Source organism: Stegodyphus dumicola, chromosome 2 (assembly GCF_044657685.1).
Source record: "Stegodyphus dumicola isolate Sdum_Otavi_A_Nest chromosome 2, ASM4465768v1".
Lineage (NCBI taxonomy): Eukaryota > Metazoa > Arthropoda > Arachnida > Araneae > Eresidae > Stegodyphus > Stegodyphus dumicola.
This window is the reverse complement of record NC_140769.1, coordinates 273,647,160-273,673,178: the sequence shown is the minus strand read 5'-3', so window position 1 is coordinate 273,673,178 and position 26,019 is coordinate 273,647,160. Positions and strand designations below refer to the sequence as shown.

Below are 26,019 nucleotides of genomic sequence, written 5' to 3'. Positions count from 1 at the left end.
TTCTAAATGTTTATATAAACGTTTCTCGCAAGGCCTGCCGGGAAAAAGATGTGAAACGTTCTTTGGTCAGATGATTGGAAAAGAACGCTAAAATGATTAGTTTTGTTTTCAACAACCACATTACCATTTCAATTATATACCACAAACAGTGATTAAATTTTGGAATAATTAGTTTTAAATAATAATAAGGGCAGTTGAAGGCGTAATTTATCGGATGCACAATGACAAAATACTACTATTAGATCTGCATTTGGAATAAATATTTTGCACTCTTTCAACTCATTAGACATTACGAACACTGATATTAATTAATCGCAAAGCTTAAACGTTTAAATACTTACTCACTACATATAACAATGCAAAGTGCATGAGAATAATCTGCATAAAATGAACAAAAAAATATTTCAAGTAGTAATTGTAAACATTTTCTTACTTACCTGCGCTATACAACCAACATGCATTCAGCCATGTTTTTTTCTGCAACTAGCTTTCAAACACTTTTCTCCTGATTGGCTAATTTCCAGTCAGTCACGTGATTCTTCCGCGCGGCTACTGAAACATTATCTGTAATGTTACAAGCAAATCTGCTGTTACCGCTACAGTTTGCTTTCAACCTGTTACCATTACAGGAAATTCTTCTGTAACTTTTTGATTTCTGTAACTTTACAAAACTTTTGCCTGTAAAGAGCGAACTTTTTTTTTACAGTGTAGAGCGGTCCATTTGGAGTTGCTGACTTCTCTATCTACAGAAGTGTTTCTTCAGGCTTTTCATCGGTTCGTGTCACGAAGAGGTAAACCCACAACTGTGTACAGTGATAATGGAACTAATTTTGTAGGAGCTTCGAATGCATTTAAATTAATAGATTTTGAACAAATTAATCGGCAGGCAACCAATGAGCGGATAACATGGAAATTTATTCCCCCTGGTGCTCCATGGTGGGGTGGTTGGTGGGAACGTCTGATCGGAATGATGAAGCAAGTCCTTAAAAAAGTTCTTAAACATGCTTGTTTAAATTATGAAGAAATGTACACGATACTGTGTGACTGTGAAGCGATTCTTAATGACCGACCGTTGACAGTAATTCCTTCCGATCCTGAATTTAAAGCTTTAACTCCTGCCGACTTTTTAAAAGAAATTAGAACTAGTAGTTTGCGGGATATAAAATACGGTATTAAATTAAGTAATTTACAAAGAAGATTTCAGTATATTCAAACTGTACGAGAAGCATTTAAAAATAGATTTCGTAAAGAATATTTGGGGATTCTCAAGGTTTCGCATAAAAGAGCTGAAAGGAAAGTTACTATTAAATTAGATGATATTGTTTTGATCGGTAGTAGTGACAAAAGACTTTTTTGGCAACTTGGTCGTGTCATAGAACTACTTCCAGGACCTGATGGAGTAAATCGGCTTGCAAGAGTAAAGACCCGAAATGGAATTTTGCTTAGACCAGTTCGAACTCTGTATCCTTTAGAGGTAGCGCAAAATGATGTACCCGTGAAGCTGCAGAATGAAAAACAAGATTCTTTGTCTGAACTTAAACTCAACATAGATGATAAATCTGTCAGGCCTGTAACACGATCTGGTAGAACTGTAACTCCGCCGGATAGACTGGCATATTAAGGCTCTTTGGCATTGTTTTACTTTGATGTGAAAGTTCACTTTTTTTTTTTTTTTTTTTTTTTTCCCTTAGGTGGAAGGATGTTAAATATTTGCATAGTCGCCTGTAGTAACGGCAACCGCCGGCAATAAAAGGAGGTGCTTTCCTTAGTGGTACCGCAGTTCCTTTAGTTCGAGCCAGAATAGACCTGAGAGATTCCGGTTCCCGTCTTGTTGCGGATCCAGTCCTGTTCCGGTTCCTGTCTTGTTCCAGTCCAGTTCCGGTCCTGATCCAGTCCTATTCCAGTTCCAGCCTGGCCGTTTAAGTCCAAAACATGTAGGAGCGGATGTCTGAATTCAGCGAAATGGAGATATACGCCGAAAGGGCTAGATGGATTCTGTCTTTTAAGGGAAAGTGTTCTTCACCGTGCCGGCATAGCTGTTACTTTAAAGCACTTTGAATGTTTTCCACCCAAGATGTTAAGTTTTCGTTTGTGATAAGTTTTCATCAGTGTTGAAGTTCCAGTTAAATAAACCTTTTAAGTTTTAGACAAGGTTTTTGTGTTCTTCAGAAAATTTTAGATTCGAAGTCAGATATAGCACATAGGATTATCGGAAAAATCAACACTATGCAAAGCACAAGTTTGTTGATTTGCCTTATTTTATAAATGCGACACCTTGGATGATGCAACTAAATCTTTTGTATTACGCTCTTATTCTTTTAATGCGATAAAGAAAAGACAGCAGTTTCTAAACTTTTCTTATTTCCTTACGTAACGAAGAATAATTTAGCATTAATCGAAAGCTCGTTCCAAATAACTAATTCACTTCTTTATTATTGTTCTTTCGACTGTTCTTTTCTGATTTGATTTTAAACATGTCATGTACGTATTTCCCCGACTTTAAAACTTCAAAGTCAGCAATTGCTAAAGTGCAAGCGTAACACAGAGAAAACAATTCTTCTGTATTCCTTATTATTTAAGTATGTTTGATTCATCTGCAGGGATAACAGTTATTTTTATTTTCTTGAAAATTTGTTTTGCATTCAAAATAATGCTATTATATGATTTCCTTATGCTGTGGAACTGGACTAAAACAATAATACTATATTTGTGAAGTTCAGAGAAAAAGGTTTTATTAAACTAACAAACTCGAGCAGGTAGAAAATTCCAAATTAGTATTTTATCATCTCTTATCCATTCACATGGAAAATGTTTTGTAGTACATCAAAGGATGATACTATCTAAAGAGCTGTAAAGATATTAAATAAAAAAATCTGATGTGTACACCACATGACTTCCTTGAATGGAATATTAAATTATACGTATTTTTTCTTGAATTTTATTTAAATTGATTGGATTGAATTAAATCTACTTCGTAGACAGCGCATGAACCACAATAGAATAAATGCACTCTTTAAAATTCACTATATTCGTTTACTATAACGACACTCTGAATGCACAAAATTTACATCATTTGAAGAAATATCGTTGTCACATGTTCTATTCAAATACTATAATAAAGCTAAAACGATGTATGAAAGAAATTAAGAAAACAAAACAGAAAAGACGACTTAGTATTTCACAGACGATTTAGTATTTCTCATTCAGTTAATTCAGTTCTCACTTCGCGAGAAGGCAAAAATACATAAAAACTCAAAATATCTGCATTAAAAATTACGAAGTAAATCTTAAACACTTATTTCCTGGAAAAAATTCTAGAAAGGATTAAGCATGATTTAATTCGCAATAATAAATGAAGGCGCTATTTTTGTGTTGCGAAGCTTACTCTAGATTGGCAACAAATCTACATTTCTGCTGTTTCAAATGTAAACAAATATGTCCGCCATGTTATTTAAAACTTAACCGCACTTAAACAGATTTTAAATTGTTGATAATCCTACAAATATTGCTTTCAGAAGTACGAAAGGCATAAAAACCTTAACCGGAAGATAAGAACAACATAATTCAATCATTTTTAAAGCAAAAAATGTACAATTTACAAACATATAAGAGTAAAGAAACTGAGATCACTGAGCCGGGTAACAGAGTGGATATATATATAAATATATTTATATACGTTAGGTGCGGCCGATTGCAACCAAAATACGAGGTGCATGCACATCTACATGTTATAGCAGTCCTATATACAAAATTTCAACGTTCTGAGGCTACTCGTTTTTGAGTTATGCGAGATACGTACGTACGTATGTACATACGTTCGTACAGACGCCCTGAAAAATTCTCTTCAGAATTAATTTTAAAGCAGTTTTATAATTTTTTTTTGAGGGAAAAGAGTCTTTTATTCTGTCCTTACGTACAGATATCACGTAAAAACATCGTTAAATTGCATTCGATAGCGGTCAAAATGGATATTTTCGTTGAAATATGTTGCCTGAAACTTTTCGCGATTACAATACTTCCTTTTTACTTCGTACAAGGAAGTAAATTTCCCCTTTCCGCGAAGTGAGAACGGAACATCTAATGTATCTAATGCGAAATATATTTCTAATAAAATTCGGGGAAACATGTTTAAATAAAATGCAGTAAAAAATTTGCATAATTTAATTAAATTTTCATTAGGCCGTACAACGATGTCGTGTTTTGTTCACATCAGATTTTTTCATTTCAGTTTCTTATGTAATAAGAAGCAAAGCAGCCCAATAAATCTCCTCAGAAAAGAGTGTTAATCCAATGAAAATAATCCATTATGTAGCTCCAGTGGAATTTTCTTGTCTCTTGAAAACATTTATTCTTGACACTATTAGATGTATTACCTTAATTCATGATTTAAATTATACACTGTACACTTCAACCAAAAATATTCGGTTAATTACGTAAAGCAGAAAGAGACACAGAAGTAAACACCCGATGTGATTGATATAACTTTCATACCTTCTAATCTTCCTAAGAAGCCATTATTTCCTGTAGCTTTAGAAGAACAGTCAAACTCTTAAGTTTTAAAGATAGTAGTTGGTTGTATTTGCTCAGTGTACTTGTAATTTTGAAGTTTATCATTAAGTAATGATTTTTTTCGAATTTAAAGGTGGAAACGATAGGAGATGCTTATATGGTTGTCTCAGGCGCTCCAGAAGTTGAAAAGAAACATACGGATAAAATTTGTCTGATGGCCCTCGATATGGTAGTCGTTATAGGAGACTTGAAAGACCCGTCTACTGGCAACAGTTTGAAGATACGAGTAGGTAGGAGATTTTTTTACTTCTTTGAATATAATAAAGTATGTAAATGTTTAAATTGTTTTTTCTCAGTTCAGTACTGGCATGTTTTATTACCATTTGATATTGTATAACAGCAAAATTCATGTAACTTGCGATGGATGACATTAGTATTTAGACTATTTCAAAAGGATTCTGAGATTCGTATTTTGAACGATTAATCATAGAAAAAAAAACTCTCAGAGTAGGTTTTGGCCCAGTACAGGAATGGGGACGTTAGAGAACAAGATATGACTTTGAGCTGTACAGACACACACATAAAAAAAAGGAATGGTCCAATAAATCATTGCACTTACAGAATCAATTCTACGTGTCACCTTCAAAGTAGTTCCCTTCAGCATTCATATACTTCTGCATTTGGTGCTGCCATTGCTGGTAACAGTTCTGGAACGAGGTTATTGGAAGGCCCTCCAGGAGATTTTCCGTTTTTGCCTGAACCTCACCAGCTGAGGTAAAATGGGTTCCCCTTAAGTAAGATTTAACTTTAGGAAATAAAAAAACGTCGCATGAAGCTAAGTCACGGGACTAAGGAGAATGCCCCATCACAGTAATGTTTTTGCTGATTAGAATCTGTTTAAGAGATAGGGTCGCGTGAGCGAGTGCATTGTCCCGGTGCAACAGCTATCCATCACTCCAAAACTGTGGCCATTTATTTTAATAATTTTTTCGCGAAGTCTTTTTAGTACTTCAATGTAGTAGTGTTGATTAACAGTCTGACCACTGAGAACCCATTCAATCATGATGAACGCAACATGTTCATCATCTTCCACATTGTCCCATCCCCCTGAAAACCGCTAATGCCATTCAAACACACGTGCACGAGACAAAGCTTCATCTCCGTAAGCCTCGGTTAACATTCGAAATGTTTCCTCCGCGGCTTATTTCTTAAGTTTCAGAAGAAACCTGATGTTGATACGCTGTTTGGTTTTTACATTAGACATTTTTCCTCCAGAACGCAGTTGCACGTGTTCACTCAATGACGCAGTACTCCCCACTGGCGTGGTCGGTTAACTCGAAACTAGCCGCATGCATAGAGGAGGTGTGTGGAATGACGTCATCATAACAGATGTTCCGAACTCCACTTTGTTTTCGAGCTACACACTAAGTATCGGTTTTTTTTTTTTTTTACATCTTGTATATGCACTACAGGTAATTGCACAAGTAAGACAAGTCATTCGTAGTAATAGATTAAAGTGGCTGGGCCATGTTTGAAGCCTGAGGGATCCCGAGCTAAAAGAAGACCGTCGACTAAATTGTTAGGTGACACTGTAAAAGACTTAAAAACTTTAAAAATTTAAAATTGGAGAAAATTGAGACAGAAGACGCTGGAAAAAGTGCGTTGTTGAGGCAGCCAGGTCTGCAAGGGGCTGTTGTGCTTGTGAAGAAGGAAGAGATCCCAGAAAATTGTTTCTAATTTTAAAGACTAATCTAATATACACTGAAGGACAGCAATAAATTTGGTCACTGATACCTTTTATTACATTCATAGACTTCCTTTCGATTAAGCAGGATGAGGATTTTTACTGTATTGCTGAAGATGGTTATAAATACAAGATTTCAAATGCAAATCTTTTAAAAGATACCTTTTAGGGCAGGAAAATATTACTCTAGAGCAGAAGTTTCAAATCCTTCTTCATAAAAATATTAAATATAAATTTGTGAAGGAAATTAAATAATACTCGGTGTAACGCAAAACAAAACGACACCAAGTTTGTAACTTGAAAACAGAAGTGGAGTTGGCAACAACTGTTTTGGTGACGTCATGCCACACAGCTCCTCTATCCATGCGACCAGTTTCGACTCAACCTTTAGAGGCCGGGACTACTGCTACCCAAGGACGGGGAATCTTGAACCGACCCTTTAAGAAATCACCTCCTATTTGCAACAAAGATTCTTGTGTGTAGTTTAATGGATTCTCAGAGGGGTGCATCTATGTCGCAAAAGGAAGACCTTTGAAAGGGATAAGTGGTTAAAACCCTTGGGACGTCAAATTTGACATTTCACTCCACTTTTCATCCTGGAAAATGGGGTAAAAGACATGGCCACTAAAGTGGATAACCCCGTCTTTTCAAAGAGAGGACTCTATGGCCACTATAATAGCCATCCCGTCTTCAAAAGGTTAACCAACCTCGCCAGTGGGAAGTACTGCATCATCGAGCTAACACGTGCATCTGCTTTCTTCCGGAAAAATGTCTAACATAAAAACCAAACAGCGAATCAACATCAAGTTCCTTGTGAAACTTTAGAAATCAGCCACGTGGAGGAAACATTTCAAATGTTAACCGAGGCTTATGGAGATGAAAATGTGTGTCATGCACGTGTGCTTGATTTGGAGAAGCGGTTTTTCAGGGGGAAGGGACAGTTTGGAAGATGATGAATGTGCTGAGCGCTGTTTCCCAGTGGTCAGACTTTTAATCAATATTGCTACAATGAGGTACTAAAAAGACTTCCTGAAAATATTAGGGGAAAAAAGGCCAGAGTTGTGCAGTGATGGATGGCTGTTGCACCAGGACAATGCCCTATCTTTCAAGCAGGCCCAAGCCCATATCTATCGGCCCACGGCCCTATCACACAGCCCTATCTGTCAAGCAGTTTCTGACCAGCAAAAACATTACTCTGATGGGGCATCTTCTTTATTCACCTGATTTGGCTCCATGCGACTTTTTTTATTTCTTAAAGTTAAATCTTACTTAAAGGGAACCCATTTTAACTCAGCTGAGGCAGAATCGGAGAATCTCCTGAAGGGACTTCTAAAAACCTCGTTCCAGAACTGTTACCAGCAATAGCAGCACCGAATGAAGAAGTGTGTGAATGTTGAAGGGAACTACTTTGAAGATGATAATGTCACGGAGAACTCATTCTGTAAGTACAGTAAGACCCCGCTTAACGCGGGGGATACGTTCCATCAAGGTAGAGCGTAATGCGAAACAGCGCTAAACGAGGCTATCTTTACATGTAAATACTGGGGTTAGGGGAAGATGGCTAGGAAATTGGTTAGGTATTAAATTTAAAAAGTATGTTTTTTTAATAAAAATAAAACCAAACATTTATTTCTTAAAGCCCAAATTAATACCACATTATTATTTCTTGCAAAAATAAAAACAAAATATAAATAACAAAACGAATATTCTTAAAAAAAAACAAATAAAATTCTAAGTCAGTCATATTTAGTTAGCCTTCCGCGTTTTCAGTGTTCTGCCATTTTGTGACAAAAGCATCTAATGTTGTTTGCCTTTTTCTTTTGCGTTGTTCTCTTTAAAGTTCTTCATAAATAAAATAGTTGGTCGAAACGGATAGAGCATCTCTAACACCACGCCTTACTTTTGAACTCCTGTCAAAATTCGGATCATTTTCAATGAATTGATCCATTATTTCAGTTATGGTAGACAAACTCCTTTTTACAAACGCCATCGAAAGTTCTTTTTGCTCTTCTTCTGAATCACTGCTGTCAACATTTTTGTTTTCTTCTTGTTCAGTTAATTCCTTGAGCTCATCATTAGAAAGACTAGCCGCTGCTTCTTGAATTATTTCTTCGATATCTTCCACATTTACTCCTTCAAAATATGTCTGTACAATACCGCACCAAACAAGAAATACAAGTACACTCTTTCGGATATGTATTTGAAACCTATCGCTGCATAATATTTCGGGGAATCCCCGTATGCTGCGAGCGATTTCGTGGTATCCCCGGGTTGAAATAAAAGAGCGCTAAACCGAAACAGCGCTAAACGAAACAGCGTTAAGCGGGGTCTTACTGTACGATGATTTATTGGACCAGTCTCATTTTGTTTTGTGTGTGTGTGTCACATCTTGTATATATATGATAATTGAATTCAAGTTTCTACCTTTCTTTTTTGTTATATAAAAATGCTTTAAGTTACATAATTTTGATAACAGTTTTCCAGATTAGTTTTGATCACTAAAGAGTCGATTTTGGTCACCAAAAAATATTTAGTAGGATTGTAGAGTTTTAGTTAAAATCAACATGTTATTCAAATTTTTGTTATATTTTCCTGAACTCCTCAACTTCTCCTCGCATTTCCTCGCCAGGATTCAAATTTAAAGGTAAGTGAAGTGAGTATTTAAATGGGTGAATCTCTTGTGTTTATTTAGAGCGTGTTTTCGCTACGCTTCGTTGATGATCTTGCCCTGCTGTTACGCTAATACGCCCTTTGGCCATTCGGATAATTGTCACACCTGTTTGGGTTGTTGAGCCAACCTAAGCTAACCGTAACTTAACGTGCTAATCTAGCACTATTCTATTTAGACTTGAATTGATTTATGTTATCGTTTACGTTCCACCGCAAGTTGTCGGTGTTATTGTAAAGCACGAAGATCGTGGCTTCTGTTCTTAGTTCGAAAGTATAAAGTGTTATTTTCACCGTTCTTCTATGCTGTGTTTACTACACGCCTGTGCGAGAATTCGCCAGATTAATTGGTAGAATCTACTTTAGTTACGTGGCTTAAAAAGGCTGGATCTTATAGGATAAGTAATTCTTAGAGAGAAGTCATATAAAAATTAAAATTTTGTATATTTTTTACAGATTATTTCTTCATACGAAAGGTAACATGGACTAAAATATCTCTGAATTTAAGTTTCGTAATCTGAAAGCTGACGACATTTGAAGCATTTCTCGAACTGTACTTATGAGACTTCCAACAATCATTCAAGAACTATTTAGTTGTGCAGCTGTGTGGATAAATAGTATTTAAAACGGATTCTGAATGTTTCCGAAAATTTTTATTTTCAATTCATAGGCAGTAAAGATAAATTTATGCAATTAGGCGCAAAAAGCAGGCCCCCGTATTAGTTTGATATTTGTAATACTAAAATATTTATGAGTGTTAAACTGATTACAAGAGGCATTACAGGGGATAATATCTTTAAGGTTTTGTTTCTTCTCAGTGATTCTGAAATGTCTTCTAAGACGATATACTATTCATTTTATATTTATAGTTATTTAAAGATATAATCATTGTAAACTGCGAAAAAAAAAAGAAAAAGAAAAGAAAAGAAAGTTCTTTACGAAATTCAAATTGCGTTTTTCATGTCTCGAAAGCGCGACTTAGGATATGTATTATATATATATATATACACCATCATTCTAGCATACGTATTTTGACACAAAATCGGACTTTTTCTGAAATGACATGTCATTTGTTTCCCATATTTCGAATCTACGACTCAAATTTATGCCTAAATATTAAATTTTCTAAAATTTGTTGCGAAATTCAAAAGAAATTCAACAGTTTAACTTTTCGTTTTTTTTTTTTTTTTTTTTTTTTTTCAGTTTGCGCCAAGAATAATTTACTTGGCGAACTTCTTAATTTATAGCAACCTATTTTTCTTTTCCTCTTTTCACTGAAGACGAGTCGAAAAAAAGTCATCGTTCATACTTTCGAATAATTTTAACGAAATACGAAATCTCATTTGTCTTTATCATCACTGAAAAAAAAGATGCCAAATTTCAAAATGTTCCAATTTATAATTTCACGTATATCTTAGAAAATTTTGGATAAAAAACTAATTTTTAAGCAAGTGTGCCTATAAATACATCTATTTTAAGACGATGTTAAAAACTTTATAGATTAAAATACAAATTATTTTTCGAAAAATTTATAAAAAATATTTAAAAATGCAAATTTTAAAAACAAATGACGAAACAATGGGCGAATTTTATTCGGAATGAACCTAAATTTTGACATGTGAAAGGAAGAATCAAACAAGGTTAATAAATAAAGAGATATTAATAAATATATATCAAAATCAATTAAGATGGAGGAGCTAAAATTTTGAGAACTAATTTTTAAAATCTACTCAGGCGTTTTTTACAAAACTTCAATTTTCATAATTTGAGTCGTAGAATACAAATATGGAAAAAAGTAGTATGTTATTTCAGAAAAAGTCCGATTTTGTGTCAAAATACCTATATTCGAACAATGCTGTATATAAATCCAATACATATCCTAAGTCGCGCTTTCGAGACATGAAAAACGTAAGTTGAATTTCGTCCATCGACCCAGTAGAACGGGAGATATAGAACTGTGCCTTTTCCTTTCCTGCAGTATTATAATGCAGTAATATAAGTATAAATATGTATTGAAAGGGAATTCTATGCATCTTCGGTACTTCTGTAATTACATAATTTAGACATCATTTAAGATGTGCCAGAAGAAGATAGGTCACGGTGTTCAATGTAAAACCATAGACGATTATTAAATAAAAATATATCATAAGTTGAAAAGAAATGTGCTTTGTCTTGAAGAATTTGTAAGGTGTATACACTGACTACCAATAAGTATTTGGACACCTAATGCAAATGACGATATCTGCGGTCCTAAGGTACGTCACGGACTCCGCCGGTATATATCATGTAGGAAACAGCATCGGCTTTAGTCGCATGCAAAATGAAGCGCAGTTCGGAGCTCTCTTATTTCGAGAACGGTATAATTATCGGGTATCACAAATGTGGGCAATCCTTAAGGGACATATCTAGCGGTCTGAAGTACCCAAAATTGACAGTGGGCTATGTGATTAAGAAGTGAAAGGTGATTGTCGGACTGTGCCCGAGTCGGCAGACCAACGAAACTGGGAGATAGAGACCGACGAGTGCTGTCCAGAAAAATTCGGAAGAACCGCACCCAACCGATGGCCCTCATCCACGAGGAATTTCAACAGGCATCCGGAAGTATTGTTTCAATGAATACCATCCGTAAGGAAGCACATCTGCTTGGTTTTCATGGTCTTGCTGCTGCCCATAAGCCTTTGATCACAAAGTCCAACAGCGCTGCTCGGTTAATGTGGTGCAAAGAACATCGAAATTGGACCGTAGATCAGTGGAAACGGGTTCCTTGGAGTGACGAATCAAGGTTCACCCTTCACCGTTCGGATGGCAGGGTTTGGGTCTCGCGTCTACCTGGAGAACGTCTCCTGCCAGAATGCATTGTAACAACAGTCAAGTTTGGCGGAGGTGGAATTATGGTCTGGGGGTGTTTCTCCTGGTATGGGCTGGGACCCTTGGTCCCCATTCATGGTAAACTCAACTCCGATGCCTACTGCACTGTTTTGGATGACAATGTGCTTCCTACGTTGTGGTAGTTTTACGGGTTGGACCCCCGTTACTTTCAGGACGACAGTGTCACTTGTCATGTTTCGGCGTTAACCAAGGCTTGGTATGATGCCAATGGAGTTCATCGAATGGACTGACCTGCCCAGAGTCCAGACCTGAACCCAATCGAGAACCTCTGGAACGAGTTGCATCACCGAATTCAGGGGTGCACTACCCGTGCAAAATTGGTGAAGGAACTTCTATGTCTTCTCTAAGCCGAGTGGAAGAAAATACCACTAGCTGTCATACAGAGACTTGTGGAACGTATGCTCGGGAGGATCCACGCTGTAATTACCTCTCGTAGAGGCTCTACCAACTATTGATTTTGAATAAAGTTAGTTTTTCTTTTCTATCACAGGTGTCCAAATACTTATTGGTAGTCAGTGTATTTCTAACGATTATGAGGTAAGAAATGAAATTATGAGATTAATGTTTAAGAACTGAAATAATACATGCATATATAAATAATACCACCTTTTTTCATCATCTCTAGGTGTCCATACTGGTGCTGTAGTTGCTGGGGTGGTCGGTCTCAAGATGCCTCGATATTGTTTGTTCGGAGATGCCGTCAATACAGCTTCTAGGATGGAAAGCACGAGTGAAGTAAGACGACCTACAGCCATTTGCAGTACTAATATGTATATCTCTTTTTTTTTCAGTGCATTACTCAGAACTTCTGCTTCCATGTAATGGATTCCACATAGATTTCTATGTCTTTTGTACAGAATAGTTCATAAGTTTGAACATATTTTAAAAGAGTCATGTAAAATCAATAAACTACCGCAAATAAATGGGCTTTGCATCTGAAAACTTATTAAAAAGACTGAATTGTTTTTTCAGATCTGCAAATTTCAATCTTTTAAAAAACATGTTGAGACATTAAGTATTTTTTGAAACAGGAGAGATGATAAATGAGCAGGGAATCGAACCACGAGCTTCTGGAATACGCGCCCAGCATGCAGACCACTACACCACGAAGGCACGGTAAGAAGGCGGGAGAAATACCTTATATACTCTCTCTTTTAAAGGGCGACTGAGGTTTTAGGGGACCCAATCGCCAAATCCTGGAGAATCATCATCTACCACCCTTTCAGTTCGGGTGCCACTAGAGACATTAGGTATTTTTTGAAACAGGACAGAGGAAAAATGAGCATCGCCTTTGCCGAGAATCGAACCATGGACCTCTGGAATACGCGCCCAGCATGCAGACCACTACACCACGAAGGCACGGTAAGAAGGCGCGAGAAATACCTTATATACTCTCTCTTTTAAAGGGCGACTGAGGTTTTAGGGGACCCAATCGCCAAATCCTGGAGAATCATCGTCCACCACCCTTTTAGTTCGGGCGCCACAGTAGAGACATTAGATATTTTTTGAAACAGGCGACGAGAAATGAGCAACGCCTTCGCCGGGAATCTAACCATGGACCTTTGAAATACGCGCCCAGCATGCAGACCACTACACCACGAAGGCACGGTAAGAAAGCGGGAGAAATACCTTATAAGCAAACCAAAACAAAACATAAGATTAGCCAAAGAAACATAACGCAACAAAGTGACATAAAGAAACAAACAAACACGCTACAGTGACATAGACAAACAGGCCAAAGTAAAACACAAAATTAGCAAAGCACTAACCATGTGTTAAGCGTAGAATTAGTCAAAAATTCAACAGATTTCGAGGGCAAATAAATACAGGTCCCTCTTCATTAAGACCAAAGAAATTTGCAAGACTGGAAACCAGCGGGCGCATTCCAGTCTTGCAGATCTCTTTGCTGTCGATGAAGAAGAGTCTGTATATGGTTGCCCTCGAAATTGATTGAGTTCTTGAGTATGCAAAACACAAGTTTGTCGCTGTGCTAATTTTATGTTTTAAATCTCTTAACAGATGTGCAGCTGAGTGTTCACGGTGAAATGCATAACTATTACGAGTATTGCAATATATTCGTAAATGCAAACAAATTGCACTTTTATGCACCAGTTTGCTAATTAACGTGCCGAAACTCACTAGAAATCTTATAAATGAAGAGAGTAAGTAATAAACAGTGTGCGTAATATTGAAATACAAAACTGAGATGTCTCATTTAGATAAATCATTGCCAAGAAAATTCATTCTGTCAAATAATTCTTGACCGAAACGCAAATTACATTCATACCAAATTCATAAGAAATTGCTCATCGCATTTTCTAACCTGCTTATGATATATGCATTTCGTAGACAGTTTTATGTATACGTACTATAGCAATAACAGAGAAATTATTTTACATATTGCTTCCCTCAGAAGTTTTGTTCAAAGCGCTTCAAAGCAATGGCTGATATGAAAACTTCAGAATAGGAAAAATTTTTAATAGCTTTGTTATAAATTTAGAAACTTACAATTTTGTTTTATTGGAATGCATTTTTGTTTATTTAATAGTCAATTTACTAAAAACAATAATTCAGTATAAACTGTTGACTTCATGAAAAAGACCGCTGTCACTTCCATAAGATGCTTTAAATCCTGCGGAATATTTACCAAAATGTTTTTTATCGTGAATTTTAATTCGTGTTAAATATTAACAAATATACTTAGTGATCCAAAAGTCAGTAAATAGGTTTAAATTCATCATTTAGTGAATTTGGAAAGAACACAAACGCAATCCATACAGTGTCTCACAAAAGTGATGGGACACTTCAGCTTTACAAAAAGAAACTGTAATAAAATAAATTAAAAAACATGTAAAAAATTTTTGTGGGTGTGTTTCATACTTTAATTTAGTAACAATTATTACATAACATACATTTTCTCAAAATATTAAAACAGTAATTTAATAAAAATACAATTGTTTGGAAAGGAGCAAAAAATGGCTCACATAAATGATGGGACACCATTAGATACTACTACGTACTACAATAAAAATATTTTTGGGGGTTTTTATTTTTACTCAAAAGCAACTGGCAATAATTTATAAAATCGTCTGCAGTCTTTCTCTCCAGTTTGTTTTGGAATTTTTGTGTTGTTTAGCTCTGTGCAGCCATGAATGTTAAACGAAAAGAAACTTTGACTGAAATTCGAAAATTAGTTATTAATTTGCATATTGAACGTGGAAAATCTATTAGAGAAACTGCTGAAACAGTTAATTTCAGTCATTCAACAGTTTCCAATATCATTAAACGATATAAAAAGAATCATATGATTCAGGATAAAAGAAGACCTGGCCGACCATCAAAGCTATCCAATGGAATAAAGCGAATTATTGTTCTAAATATTAAAAAAAATCCAAGAATGAGTGCTCCTAAAGTTGCTGCTGATTTACAAGCATTACATGGAGTAATTGTTAATCCTGGGACTATTAGAAGAGTAATTCGATCTGCTGGATATCACGGTAGAGCAGCCAGGAAAAAATTCTTCGTAAGTGAAAAGAATAGAAAAGTCAGACTGGCTTTCGCAAAATCCAACATAAATAAGAACTCTGATTACTGGAATGAAGTTATATTTGCTGATGAGAGTAAATTTAATATATTTGGTTCTGACGGTAGAATCTTCGTGTAGAGAAAAACTAGGAAAGAATTTCGCAAACAGAACTTGGTGCCAACAGTAAAACATGGTGGAGGAGGAGTTATGGTATGGGGGTGTATGTCGTCCGCTGGAGTTGGTAATCTTGTTTTTATTGACAGTATAATGGATCAGTACAAGTATATTGACATTTTAAATCAAAATTTGAAATCTTTAGCACGAACATTGATCCTTCATAACGATTTTATATTCTACCAGGACAATGACCCCAAGCACACTGCTTTGAACGTTAGACTCTGGCTGCTGTATAACTGTCCTGAAATAATGAAAACACGACCACAATCTCCAGACTTAAATCCCATAGAGAATATTTGGCAAGAATTGGAATCAAGAATTCGCAAACACAGCATTTCTTCAAAACAACAAATAAAAATCATTGCTTCAAGAAGAATAGGGTAAAATCACTCCAGAAATCACAAAGAAATTAGTCGAATCCATCCCAAGAAGATTAAATCACGTTTTAAAAGTAAAAGGAAATCCAACAAAATATTAAAACATTTTAAGAAAAATTTTTGGATAAATATTTAATGGAAAAGTAAGTGTCCGATCACTTATGTGAGCCATTTTTTGCTCCGTTCTAAACAATTGTATTTTTATTAAATTAGTATTTTAATATTTTGAGAAAATGTATGTTATGTAATAATTGTTACTAAATTTAAGTATGAAACACACCCACAAAAAATTTTTACATGTTTTTTTAATTTATTTTACTACAGTTTCCTTTCGTAAAGCACAAGTGTCCCATCACTTTTGTGAGACACTGTACATAATTTCATAAAACTGTAGGTTTATTTTAACGACATTATCGAAAACATTTATTATAATCATATCCACCAAATGATTCTTCAGCTCTAACAGAAATTGATAAATAACTCAAAAATGCTAAATCTAGCGAATCATAATAACCGAAGCAAGCGGAAGACGACCTAAGACGTCAAGAATTATTTCGGTATGGGATACTCTATCCGATAGTGAGTATATTATTAGACATACTATGTAGTTTATTTTTGCATACTTGCACATTCAGGTAAGCATGTAAGCCAAAATTCACAAAGCTTGCAAGAGAAATGTGATATTTACGTGTGTTAAAAATCAAAATTTATCACTTGAATTTTACAAAAGTTAAGAAAAAGGGATATTTTAAAGAGGCAATATGAAATGGGGTTTTTGTTCTGCATAAGTGACATTAAATACGATAATTGCATTTTTGCTTCCTTGTACGAAGTAAATGAAGTATTGTTATCGCGAAGAATTTCGGGTATCATATTTTACATATTCGAATCCATCTGAATAAAAATTTTGCGATACCTGTATGTACGGACAGAAAAAATGTCTCTTTTTCTCAAAACGTGTTAAAAATGGATTTAAAAGGGATTCAAAAGATATTTTTTTCGAGACGTCTGTACGTACGTATGTATGCATCTCGCATAACTGAATAATGAGTAGCCTGAGAACGCTGAAATTTTGTTTGCCGTACGGAAAGCACGTAAATATATAAATATATATTCACATTCTGTTACTCGGCTCAGTGAGCTCAATTTTTTTTTCCGTACGTGATGGTAAATCATACATTTTTTGCTTTAAATGTGATTGAATTATGTTGTTCTTATGTTAAAGTTTTTACGCTTTTAGTTAATCTGCATGCAATAGTTGTAGAGTTATCAATAATTAAAACTTGTTTAAGTGCGACTAAGCCTAGCGGAGAACCCTTTTTTTCTTCAATTTGAAACTTAGTAGAATAGTGAATTCAGTTTCTGCACCTTCAGTGTCTTTTTGCCAACTGGGACCAGAAGTAAACTTACTTGTTTTGCGTGGAAACACTAATTTAAATTGGCAAAATTGTTTTTTTTAACTGTTTTAACTATATTTGGGTTTTTGTTTTTTTCTATATTTTTCAGTTTTTAATGACGATGTTTTGAGATTTTATGTAATTGTGCCTTGCTACGAAGTGAAAACTAAATTAATTGGGTTCGATTACCGGCGAAGGGGTTGCTAATTTTTCATGTTTCCGGCTTCCAAATAATTCTAATATCTCTACTATTATTTATAAAGTTATCATCATGATCTTTATTTGTACTGAGAAATGATAAAAATAATCCTATTTTATGAGATACTGAAATTATTTAAAATACTTTTTATATTTTTAATAGCAATTACATTTTGTTGATTCTATTAATAATTCAAAACGTCGCTGCAGACCAATTGCTTCATTATAAAATTTGTTCTGCATGTAATAATAACATCTTTCATTTTTGTATTTTTAACAGAATTGTGCTTTCTTTTTTTTATTTCTAGGCACTAAAGATTCACATAAGCGAAAAAACAAGAGAAAAACTAGATCTGGATGAGTGGGACATTTCAGATCGCGGGACCATTACTGTGAAGGTAAAAGAAATATATTTCTAAAATATTCGAGTTTATCTAAAATATTCAATATTTTATTTCTAAAATATTCAATATTACAAATGTGTGATAAAATTAAATTCTTATATGGCGACTGAATTATTTAAAATGTTAGAATTTTGCGTACCCAGACGAAAATTAATAATTAGCAAAATTCAATCTCTGGCAATGATTTCAGTAAAAAATAATGTATTCCGTCCAATCACTATAAACGCGTCGTTTCACTTTTCATTCGAGTCTGATGCCATTGAGCAAAATGTAAAATAATTATCTTTCGTGGATTAACAAACTAAGGTATTTGAAAGTAATAGCTGCAACTCTTACGAATTTTCAGTTCTTACTTTTGAGTCGGATTAATTTAAATAATAAAAATGCATTTAATTATTGATCTATGTAATTAAAAATATTCAGTATTTTCATAGAATGAAATCAGATATTTTTTTAATATCTATTTCATATTTTGTAAAAAAGCTTTAACGAATTTTTGATTAACAGACTCAACGATTTGAAAGCGGCCCACATTCGAGTGGGCCGCTATCAGAACATTATTCAAAATTGGAAGCGAACATTATTCAAAATTGAATGGCTCTAGGTACCGTTGTTGTATCACAATGCGAGAAACATGCATACATTTATGGAGATCTTGATTTTTTAATTTCTTTAAATATAATACAGAGAATCCAAATCGTAAAAACAACCTTGTATTTAGCGTAAGTATATTGAAACACTCAATCGATTTCGAGGGCAGCTAAAGGTCCCTCCTCATCAGAAGAAAGAAATACATAGTAAGAAGAAAAATAAAGGGGAAGGGGTCTCAGAAACACGTGGTCCTTATCAGCACTGCAAGTGTCACTGCACCTTCACGCTCAAAATCTGAACTTCGAATAATGGAAAGCAACCACTGAACGGATTTTTATACCCTCTGGTAGTAGTACCAAGTGGTGCTTTCCATTATTCGAAGTTCAGATTTTGAGCGTGAAGGTGCAGTTCCTCTCGCTCCCTATTTTTAACTTCGCTAATTTTTCTTGTCCTTTGTGTTACATGTTTGATCAGATAGCCTGGCTCAGTAAAAGTAGGCGGCCAGTGCAACTCTGATTAAAAATCCGGTTATAACCATGTGCAGTGCTGATAAGGACCACGTGTTTCTGAGACCCCTTCCCCTTTATTTTTCTTCTTACTATGTATTTCTTTCTCCTGATGAGGAGGGACGTTTAGCTGCCCTCGAAATCGATTGAGTGTTTCAATATACTTAGGCTAAATACAAGGTTGTTTATACGATTTTGATTGTCACATTAGCGTGTTTCTCTTCTAGTCTATAATACAGAGCTCTAATATTGGGTGGCAACAATTTGAAAAGTGAACCGACATTTATCGTTAACCAAAGCAAAGTGCCAAAACAAAATGAATAGTCCTTCTGGGCAAATTTACCCTTTGGACTAAAAATATACCAATAATGTGCAACTTTGGACCAATTTTTTAATTTAAATGTTTTCCTATACACCATCTTCCTTCACATGAAAACAATATCATTTCGATTGCAAACAATAAGCAAGTAATAAGAACTAAATAATTAGCAGTAGTGCAGTCCATGAAAGAAAATAAACGTTAACTGTAAAACGAGCTTCCTAACGAACAATGGATTGATGCCGACAAGCCGTTAAAGTGGTTTCAAGGGACCGAAAAGTAGTAGGTATTAAAGTTTCAAGGATAATTTAAATCAAAGACAGCCAGAATGCTGTTACTTTTTGAATACCTGACTCCAGTGAAAAAACTTTTTTTAAAAATGAGATTTTAAAACGACTATACATTGTTTTAGGAAATAAACTGTGTTATATAAATTATTTAATATGAAGAAAAAAATTGGCGTGGCCCCCAAAATATTGGCGTGGGAGGATTTGGCGTCCCCCCCCCAAAAAAAAATTGGCGTTGGAGAGGAACAACATTGGCGGGGGTGTTAGCGTGGGGGGACATTTAGCCCCCACGCCAACACCAGACACTTTGATAGGTTAACTATTCGTCGGAAATGACCGAGCCCATTTGTTCCTAAGCTATTTAAACGTCGAGAACGTTACCATGGGTGCACCACACTCGGCGATCTCATTGCATTCGGGAAAAACGCGAAGTTCCATCCTAGTTTCAATGCAGAGTAGCTCTGGAGGCAGGTACGAGTCTCCCATACGTAATCACCTAATAACAGCTTGTCCAAAGGATTTTCGGCTTGACATGACTCAAGATTGTTGAAGTCTCTACCACCATTCCAATAGGGTTACCTGTTGTAAATCTAAGCAGGCAACAGATGTTTCAAAAGTCTTTAAAGTTTTTATCCCTCTCTACGATATATTTATTACATTCCTGAGCTTTATTTTATTAATACATTTTAAATCTCGATTTTAGTTTTTTGACCAGCGTTTTGTTATGCAGGACAGGACAGGAAAAAGTGCAGGGGGCACCACGATATCGTCATAGACAAAAATGGTATTGCCCCACTGCACTAACCTTTTCTGGCATTCATTAAGACAAAAGATTACATTTCAAGTCATTACATTACGCAGTTGACATAATAAATTACATTAAAGTAAAAAGTTATTTACATAGGAAGAACAATTATAAAGATAAACTGGGGTACAGGTAATCGAGGTACAGATATATTGGTATACAGGAATCAACATGGAGATAACATGTTACAATTAATTAGGTGTTGCAGTTTGACATTTATTGGTGTGCTTGGAGGAATGCCTTAGCATTTGGGAAGATGGATGTGATGTGAGTTATAATGCTATGTTATTTTTGTATTGGTGGTATCGTTGTGTGATTGTGCACAGATTTTGCAGAGTTTACTTTGCACAGAGTTCATTATGCTTAGAGTTCAATGTGCACTGAATTGTGCGCAGCAGCATGGAGAGCACTTTATATAATGAGCATCAGATAATAGTGTAAAGTTCAAAGTACTGCGCTTTAGCAGTTTGAAGGCACTAGTAGTTGATAATCATCACTCACATAGATAGTGATGACTTAAGATAGGAGCACTCCCTGTTGAATATCATATTTGAATCGTATGAGTACCTTAGATTATTTCCATGGAAAACTAAATGGTGAAGCTGCAGATTAGGTGTCGTTCTTCAGAGGAGGTGAGCAAACAGTCATGATTCTTTGGACCGCTGTGTGGTGGCATCATTACGTCCGTTTTGTTATTTATGAGTGGCATAGTTCTCTACCTTGTTGTTGTAGCTTGTCTATGACTAGTTTAATGTTTTTGTAGGTGTATTGATGGTTGATTAGGAATCTTTTAAATTCCATTCCCACTTGATTAGGGTGTTTGATGTGTAGGTTGGCGGTTAGTGGGCAGTGAAAGACATAATGGTCAGGGTCGCCTCTTTCCCTACATACGCACAAATCAGTAGAAGTAGAAGTTTGTTATGCAACAGTACCTCACATATTTTGAGTAATCGATTTCCTTTCGTTGCTAATACATTTAATTAGGGAATATTAGGCCCACCAGCGGCCGAGCGGTAAAGTCGCTGAACACTGGTAGTTTGGTCCGAGGTTCAAATTCCGCGAACGGGCTGGCTGCATGGGCGTTTTTGTGGTTTTCCCCATGTGTAGCGTGTATAGAGTCAGTTTCCCTTAGAAAGTCCTCCACGAAGGCAACCCTCCCCTTAGGCAGATAGCCCTAGTGTGCTTTGCCATAATTAAATAAACCAAACCAAACCTAGGGAACATGACTTCCAGATTGCTGATGGTTGCATTAAGACATCGCAATTTTGCTCTGAAACACTAATATTTTGCAGACAGGTGGCATATTTAATAAATGAAATGAATCTATTCATGGATCAGTGAAAGGTATTGACTTTTGAAGATGACAGAGCCTTGCTGCAAAATTTTGGGATAAGCGGGAACTTCCCCAAAGAATGTGCTCCCTCGGAGTTAGGAAGGATCAGATTAAGAATATTATATAAATATTGACAGAAAATAGTTTAGTAAAAAACTAGAATTGAAAATAATTTAATAAAAAACTAGGGAATATTAATCTATATATATATATATAAAGAATATTAATAACAAATAATTTAATAAAAAACTAGAATTATGATTTACATAATTTTTATTTTAATGTATATATATATATATATATATATATTAACAGAAAATAATTTATTAAAAAACTAGAAATATGATTTACATGATTTTGATCTTAATGTATATATATATATATATATATATATATATTAATGTATATAAGAATAAATTGAATTTAATTAAATAAATTTAATTTTAATACAAATTTAATTAAATATTCTTTGTGCCATTGCTGCAAGGAATGGAATTTAAATTTAAACAAATTTTAATTTTAATTTTAACAAACAGGTATAAAGTAAAAAAGCAAATTTAAAGCCAAAATATAAAGCGAAAATAATTTAAAAAAATTTTTTTTTTAATGTGCAAACATATTAAAGATTTAATTCTCGAACTAATCTACAATATCATTTAAATTCAGAAGCATAAGCAAATCAAGTGCAAAACCAATCATGAAAATAAATTCACTAATTTAGCAAATTAAAATTAAACCAAACAATTTTTTTAAAAATGCATAAATGAATGACTGTTGAGTAGGCAGAAGACAGACTTATCAAGGGGAAGTTGCCTCCAAACCTAAATTAGTGAATTTATTTTCATGGATTGGTTTTGCACTTGATTTGCTTATGCTTCTGAATTTAAATGATATTGTAGATTAGTTCGAGAATTAAATCTTTTATATGTTTGCACATTTTTTTTTTAAATTTTTAAAAAATTATTTTGGCTTTTTTTCTTTATTTTGGCTTTAAATTTGCTTTTTTACTTTATACGTGTTTGTTAAAATTTAAATTTAAATTTGTTTAAATATTAATGCATATACATATAAAGAATATTAATAGAAAATAATTTAATAAAAAGCTTCTAAAGTCGCACTTCGATTAATACAAAACTACTAATTCCACGAAATTAATATGCAATAAGCGGAAAGCAAATAAACAGCAAGTTAGGAAATTAATCCTGAAATCAAAAAGAAATTTAATCATAAACAAAAATCAAATTAGTTGTTAATGCTTCTAATCTTTTTCCAGGAGCAGAAGAAAGAATTATCAACAGAACAGCGTTTCTGAGTTACATCCGAATAGCTTACAAAACCGAATTAAATATATATATATTTTTTAAATTTTGAACAGCGGTTTATTATCTCTATATAATTAGATAAATTTCTGCCTTGTGAAATTTGTGAGAAGCTTTTTCCTTCTCTGGAGAATTCATGAAGTGTCTGGAAGTCCGTTCGACTAGCACTGGAAGGTAGAAAGTTCGAATGTAATCTATCCTGGAATTACGTAAGTTTTCATATTATTTTGGATTGTAATTGGAGAGGCTAAAGACATATTTTCTTTCATGTCGCGTCGGAACAAGTTATATCTTGAAAAGGGCATTTAATTTTTTTTTTAATTTTATTTCAAAATTTTTACTTTAAATTTTTACTTTAAATTGAACTTAAAAACCTACAAAAGTCTGGTACTCAATATTGAAAAAAAAAATATTTATTTCTGTTTAGCATTTCATCCAAACATAAATTAGAAACGAGAGTTTGTTGAAAATTCTTTTGGCTACTACCCCTTTGGAAAGATAAAAAAATTATCAACTCAATTTAATTTCTATTTTTGATTATTTTTTCAGAAATAATTTCCTAATTTGCCATTTCCTTTCTTCATGGTAGCATAATGTTTTTACGCTAGGCTGATGAAAATTTGGAAAAAATTCTATATATAGAGCGTGGCCATAAAAAAATTTTCGAGCGAATAGACCCCTAGATGTTTATGCATCAGAAAAAAATATGACCACCCTGTATATATGTCACTTTTAATTATGTCACAAAATCGTTTGTTTCTCAAAATAAGAATTAATTTTTAATTTTTTTTCTTGATTTTGCTTTTGTAGAATCCGAACTTTTTTTTAAATCCAGCAGAAGGATATATTTAGCTATTTTAAATACTTGTCATCTTATAATTGAATTTACTCATAATTATGCAATAAATGAAGATAATTTCTTGCTATATTTCTGCTTAATTATACATTCAATGACAAATAGTTTCATAAAATTATCATATTATAATTGCGAACGTTTTGCTGCATTCAATTTTGATTTAAGTACATTTTTTAAATTAAATTGAAGTTAAATTAAAATGTTAAGTTGAAGTTAAATTCCTATTCTTTTCATTATAAAATTACTACCAATTTTTTTGATTTCGCGCAATTTTGTAAATGCATAACAGAATCTTTACAGTTATGAGTTCTTCGAAATGATGCACGTATATATTCCTAAATGATATTATAACTTGCTCTTCTTCAAAGTAAATAAGATCCCTCAAATCTTTTCTTTTTATTTTTAATCCAAATATTTCATAATGTAATTTATTAACTGCAATCAGTAAAAGTTGATTATTTTTTCTTATCATTTATATTCTTTGCAATCAATGTTTCATTCAAAATCGTAAAATATGTTTTACTTCGAAAATTACACTAAATTTCTGCAATTTAGAATATTATAAATTTAAAAACATTAGTCATCGCATAGCACTTCAAGTTTATTTACTTAGAAAGAGAGGTTTCGTGATTCTTTAAAAGAACCGTCTTTTCACACGTGGAAAAGACATAAGAAGCCAGATAATTTTACTGTCGAAAATCGAATTCAGAAAATTTACTACCCTAAGTCTTCAGCTTCAGCTATTGGAATGGATCGTGAATTGTGTTACAAAAGATTAACAATAGCTCATTCCTCCCCTCCCCCCGTGGGAAATATATTTATTTGTTAAATTGTGTTGGTAAGAGGCTGTCTAATTTTGCCAATCCAGAATTAATTTCCGAACTATATAAAAACATATTAATGAACGTTTTGTTAAAAGTAATCATTAGATCAAAGGGCGTTAGCCCAGAAGGGCTATTAATTTCGTTTTGGCATTTTGCGTTGAAAACTTTAAAAGGCTGAATCCCTTTTCAAATCGTTGCCACCATGTATTATCTGCCTGTCATGTATTTAAAGAAATAAAATAATAAAGAATCTGCATAAATATATGTATGTTTCTCGCATTGTGAAAAAACGACGGTACCTAGAGCTATCAAAATTTGAATAACGTAATCTTCCATAGAATATAAACATGTGGAAACCCTAATTTGAATTTGAAATTAGCGTTATTATCGATTTCAGATTTCGTAACATTTCGACGAATTTTTGATTAAAATTCTAAACGATTTCAAAGCAAGCAACGGAAACAGTGTACGAAAGAAAATAAAAAGACATTTTTATCTCCAACGCGTGAGGCTGTGTATGGAAAATTCTAAATTTATGCTCATTTTAAAATAAACTTGCGATATTGCTGTTGAACTGAATTTTATGGTTTAATTGAAAAGAACGTGATATTTAATAAATAAAGGTAACACACAAAACGTTAAAGAAAAACGCCTCTTTGGACGTAATTTAAAATCTGACACCCTTTAAACATTTTGTCTTTTTTTTTTTTTTTTTTTTTTTTTTTTTTTTTTTTTCTATTGTTTTCGGAAATGATTATTGTTAGGTTTTAATAACTGAGTTCATTTGGTTATTGGTTTAAATAAAGAAAAATGTGAAATAAAGTTTGTAATCTTGCAGGGTAAAGGTGAGATGAAGACATATTGGCTGCATGGACGCTTAAAGTCCCCTAACACAGGGCACGTGCAAGAAACGCCTACCCTCCTAGAGCCATCCAGTACTGATTTGAAAATTGACCCTCAGAAGCCTGAACTGATGCAAGACCCATCCGACACTCGATCTTTGTATTCACCAGTGACATTTGAGGACGTCTCTAGATATTCACCAATCATGTCGCCAACTAGCTCCACTACAAGCGATATCATAGCACAAATGGGGACCGAGAAAAACAACAGTTTGAGGCTGCCAGAACCTTCGGTGTCCCCGAAACTTGCTGGGTACAGAAAAGGTAAAGTAAGTGGTGTTATTTGTCTTGGGTGGGGAAATATGTCATTTTTCTGAGTATGAAGCGGTCTAGTTTCAGCAAACAGCCGTTTTCGTGCAGTTTGTAGGAGGAGTCGAAAAAGAATGACC

The 26,019-nt window shown here is 34.1% G+C and overlaps 1 protein-coding gene across 1 annotated transcript in view; it reads left to right on the top strand.

Moving 5' to 3' along the window:
• LOC118195736 (soluble guanylate cyclase 88E-like) overlaps positions 1 to 26,019 on the top strand; it is a 323,641-nt gene that overhangs the window by 277,672 nt on the left and 19,950 nt on the right. Inside the window, exons 9-12 of the mRNA XM_085812164.1 lie at positions 4,643 to 4,799; positions 12,435 to 12,544; positions 17,793 to 17,882; positions 25,567 to 25,894. Of these exons, the coding sequence (XP_085668290.1) occupies positions 4,643 to 4,799; positions 12,435 to 12,544; positions 17,793 to 17,882; positions 25,567 to 25,894 (685 nt within the window). The remainder of the gene's footprint in view (positions 1 to 4,642; positions 4,800 to 12,434; positions 12,545 to 17,792; positions 17,883 to 25,566; positions 25,895 to 26,019) is intronic.